General features: G+C 36.1%; 1 protein-coding gene across 1 annotated transcript in view; it reads right to left on the reverse strand.

Moving 5' to 3' along the window:
- Window positions 1-592: 592 nt before the first annotated feature.
- LOC134198193 (signal recognition particle subunit SRP54-like) overlaps window positions 593-4,615 on the reverse strand; it is a 15,115-nt gene continuing 11,092 nt past the window's right edge. The window contains 7 exon segments of the mRNA XM_062667537.1: window positions 593-982; window positions 2,332-2,427; window positions 2,478-2,648; window positions 2,806-2,914; window positions 3,531-3,604; window positions 4,219-4,305; window positions 4,364-4,464. Of these exon segments, the coding sequence (XP_062523521.1) occupies window positions 894-982; window positions 2,332-2,427; window positions 2,478-2,648; window positions 2,806-2,914; window positions 3,531-3,604; window positions 4,219-4,305; window positions 4,364-4,464 (727 nt within the window). The 3' untranslated portion in view covers window positions 593-893.

The following is a 4,615-nucleotide window of genomic DNA, read 5'->3' on the forward strand; positions in this document are numbered from 1 at the left end:
CAACTTGCATGTTCTAAGAGAAGACATGTGTTTGTCTTCTGTTGGAAACTTCTAAAAAATAGTTCAGAGAATCCACTTCATCTCTGTACACATGTACCACTAGCCTAACTAAATCACATTTCCTAAGTACGTCACAGTGAAAACTAACTTGAATTGCAGTTCCACACAGTTAACTACTAGATTGATACACTGATGTAACATCAGAAACAAGATTAAACGACAGTCACAACAATTAACTCAAAGAAGACATACATATACATGCTGTACAGAAATATCTTCTTTGTTGACTTTGTTATCAAGAGCCTAGAACAGTGAAGTCTTAAATTTCTATAGATATCTATAATAGAGCTTATGTTGGAGACTATCCTGGTTATACAATTGGCATGACATACTACTAACTCAAGTAATGAAATCACTTTGAGTCAATTATGCTAAGTAGCGTAATTAGCTTAAATCATATTTCTAACAGTGATACAGTGATACATGAAGAGCTCCAAAAGTTGTAATGTGAAAACTAGCATCAAACATCCTTTTACATAAAGTAGCACAAAGCATACACAAACTGTTGTAACCGTACAATAAGTGCTACAAATTTGCTGCAACATCAGAAGTCTCTTAAAACGTAGTTTCAGGCTTGAAACGTTGATGTTAGATACAGTAAAAGACAATTTGGCAAATGACAAGTACAAGGGTCAGCCACAGCTAACAACCATTTACGGTAGCACAAGGATCCACATTTAGTTTTATATAACTGAATCACAGTCCATATGCAAACATACCCTGGAAATATGACCTACAATATATATACTCAAATAGAACGCACTATACAGTAACACCTGAATATCACTCTTCTCTCCAACAGCAAAACTGTGTGTCAACACTTTCAATTCCACTTAGGATTGTGAACCACCACCACGTTTACCAGGATGAGTATTTCCTTGTTGAAACTGCCGCATCATACTCTGCAATCCAGCTACACCCCCTGTTAAAAACAATATATTTACACCACGAGTAAACACCAGTATAACAAATTCATAGTATAGTATGCTTAAATTCTTAGCACCAATGCTGACAAGCTCATCACAAGCCATGCACTTCAAAATCACTCTTCATAGACCAAGTAGATCACAATTGGTTTACACCATAAAGTTAATTACACAAACTTCCAAATGATCAAAATTTAATAGAATGCTCCGTTTCTCATATAAGATCATTGGCACACATGGGTAAACAACCTCCACTTATGCCATTCACATACACAAGCAACATGTGCGATCATCCCCCCCCCCCACACACACACAAACATACATTCATATTCAGCCACATAGCCCTTTTAAATTAACTTAAAAAGACATCTGGTGCATGCATTTCATGTGCTGTGGGTATGTAGAGAACATGCATGAAATGTGCGTGTGCAATCCACATATTTGTACACTAATAAATCACCATCAGGAATCAATCACTACTGTACCTCTTTAAGTTCCCTTTGGTTCATTTGTCATTGGCACGTCAAGAAAGCAATTTAGTAGCCATTGAAAACTATATTGGCTAATCCTACCCTTTCCTCTAACAGATCTGATAATCAATGTAAAATGTAATCAATTAGCACTCAGTTCCTGACATGCAGTAGAAACAAGCACTGCAAAAATAGATGAATTAACAAGACTGGTCATGAAGTCCTCAGGTGGTCACAACTTGCAGTCACAGTGTGGAAAGAATAATTGTTTCATTGCAGCAGCTAGTTTTGATATATACGTATGTGGCTGTTGTAGTATCCTGTTGAAATGTGCGTGTGCTATGCTAAGCATGTGCAATACAGAATGTGAAAAACACTGTGATTATGTTTTGAAAAATCAATTGCGAATCTTGTAAATCTTGCCTCAAACTTTTGCATATATTTAGGTTTATTACAATGAATGTTTGTATGTTAAAGCGCAGGAATTCAAACAATAAGCTGCCTAGCATCCCACATCCTAGAACTAAGTATCTCTATTCAATTTCCTGTCCATATACTGTATATAGAACTACTACATCATAATGCAACATTGTTGTCATAGCTACAAAAATTGCAATTGTTCCTAGCGAGAATATGAAAATATCAGCCTTCTGCCATAAAGTCTCTGTTGATGCACTCCCAGTATCTACTTATAAAATCTGTTCCATCTGTGTTTAGACAGTTTACAGTTACTAATGCACATACTCATGGCAGGCAACCCATAACAATTCGTAGGTAGTCACCATTCAAAAAATTAGTCACTACGGCTGCTAAAGTAGTCGCCACTAAAAGGGCAGTAGGCTAAACACAAAATAAGTAATACACATAGGACATACCCATCTGATGCAAAACACGTGGATCCATCATCTTTGCCATTTGTTGATTCAACTTTGCCATTTGCTGTGGATTAACATTCTTTGCCATGTCTCCACCTAAACAAATACTTACCATCTTCAAATATGACCAGTAAAGCTCACTATACCTTTGAAAAGACCCTTAATTCCGCCCATCTTTTTTACCATGGCAGCAAACTTAGTGTATTGACTAAGAAGTTCCTGTACTTCCCTCACTGACACACCAGACCCACGAGCAACACGTGCATGCCGACTTGGTTGACGAGAAAAGAGCTTTGCCCCTTGAGGATGGTCAAGCTCTAAACAATAGAAATGACACAAACAGTACTGTTAACAACATTGATATAATTCCATGTAATAAATTTGTTAGGCAATGTGAAGCTCTCATGGCTTGTAAGTAACTAAATAGAACTTTAGTTGCTCGTGCATCTATCACAACACCTATGCTCAACATACCTTGGTCACACATACTGTCCATAATTGTCATCATCTTCCTCAGTCGACTCATCGAGTCTTGCTCACTACCCTTTGTCATGAAGTCAGCACTGAATCCAGGAATCATACCCTATTCAAAATTGCAATAGCATGACACTGTCTTCATTGCATATGCAGTTCAATGACCAACATTAACATACATCTACACAATGAACATGATGAAGAGAACATACAAATTGGTGAGCATTTCTGGCAATACTGATTCTTGACTAGTGTTGGTAAAGTCACTCACTACAGTTGTTTGCTCCAAAGGTACAACAAGAATCGTATAGCCAATGTAACTAAATAATTCATGACTCAAGCCCTTTTAACAACATACAGTCTTTTGAATACTGCTAAACACTACAAATAATATCAAATTCACTTGATTCCAGAATTACTCTGCTTATGATAATCAGTGTGCAGACCACAACTAACGATTAGCAAATGCTCACAATGTTACTGTAAAAGACGATCAAAGTGTAGCTATCAAACATCTGAAATTTTGCATTGCCCACATGGTTGGAATATTGTTAGGTAAGTCTATATGCACAAATGCCAAATAAAATCTTGCAGCAAAATATACGATATCAGCAGAATAAATGATTAAAATAAAAATAACAACCTACAAGGTAATCAAACTGCATCATATTCAAGTGAACACCAATGAGCAATCCTAATTACTACTAGATGATTGACAAACTCACCATTATTTGGTTAAATGGACCCATTTTCATTATGTTCTGAAACTGCTCATACATATCTCTCAACGTGAACTGCCCTAAATATCAAGTACAAAGAAAACTATAACCACTGCAATTATTGCCACTATTTATAGCTCATGTGATTCAAATTACTACAACTCAATCACAGTCATTACCTCCACCCAGAGGTTGTATGTCTGAGATTCGGTTAGTTTGTTTGCTTGTCTGTTAGCTGGATGATAAAAAAACGTCTGGACAGATTTTGATGAAATTGTTCATAGAGGAAGGTTTTGACTACCTTTAGAAGTAATTTCATTCCCTAAGTAATCAGGATCAGAATTTGTATCCAGGATTGTTTTGCTGACTATGGCAACAATAGGTGCACTGGTATCATGCAAAACTGCTATACCAATAGTTGCAAAGAGCTGCACTAAATAACCTTTCACTAATCAGTACAGTAGCCACAGACATAAAATCCAAACTCTTCTTAAAGAAAATAGCAAACTATGAAAGCTTTCACGTTTAAATGTCAAATATCAAAATTGCATACACAGTGTTAGTTTCTCTCATTGCTTTGATTGCATTTAGCATGAATGAACTAAAAGCAACCACCTAATCTGTCCTGTTGTGTTTGTTAATAACGAAATTGATAAATAGGCCTTGATATAGTCTATAGCGCAAGTTTTCTGACCTTGTTTCAGCTTCCCAATTAACTCCTCGTTTTCTTCTAATTTCAACTCACTGACTTTATCAATCAACCCTTCAATATCTCCCATACCTAATGAATTACAATATCAACAAATGCAAGTGTATTGTAAGTTCTTCACTTGACTAACCCAACAGCTTGCTGATAAACGGTTTTGTCTTAAATAGCTCCAAGTCATCAATGTGTTCTCCAGTACCAATGAATATTACCGGACTGTGAGTGGCAGCAACACTGCAATCACATGTATATCTTACTATTATTGCTGTTTAAATTGTCTTAGCATAAGTTTGTCAATACTGTTTTAAATTTTTAGATCAGGAAAAGATAAATTACAGGTCCAAACACACAAGTCACTGTAACTGCTTACAAGCTACAGAAAGAA

Source organism: Corticium candelabrum, chromosome 2, assembly GCF_963422355.1.
Source record: "Corticium candelabrum chromosome 2, ooCorCand1.1, whole genome shotgun sequence".
In the NCBI taxonomy this organism is placed as follows: domain Eukaryota; kingdom Metazoa; phylum Porifera; class Homoscleromorpha; order Homosclerophorida; family Plakinidae; genus Corticium; species Corticium candelabrum.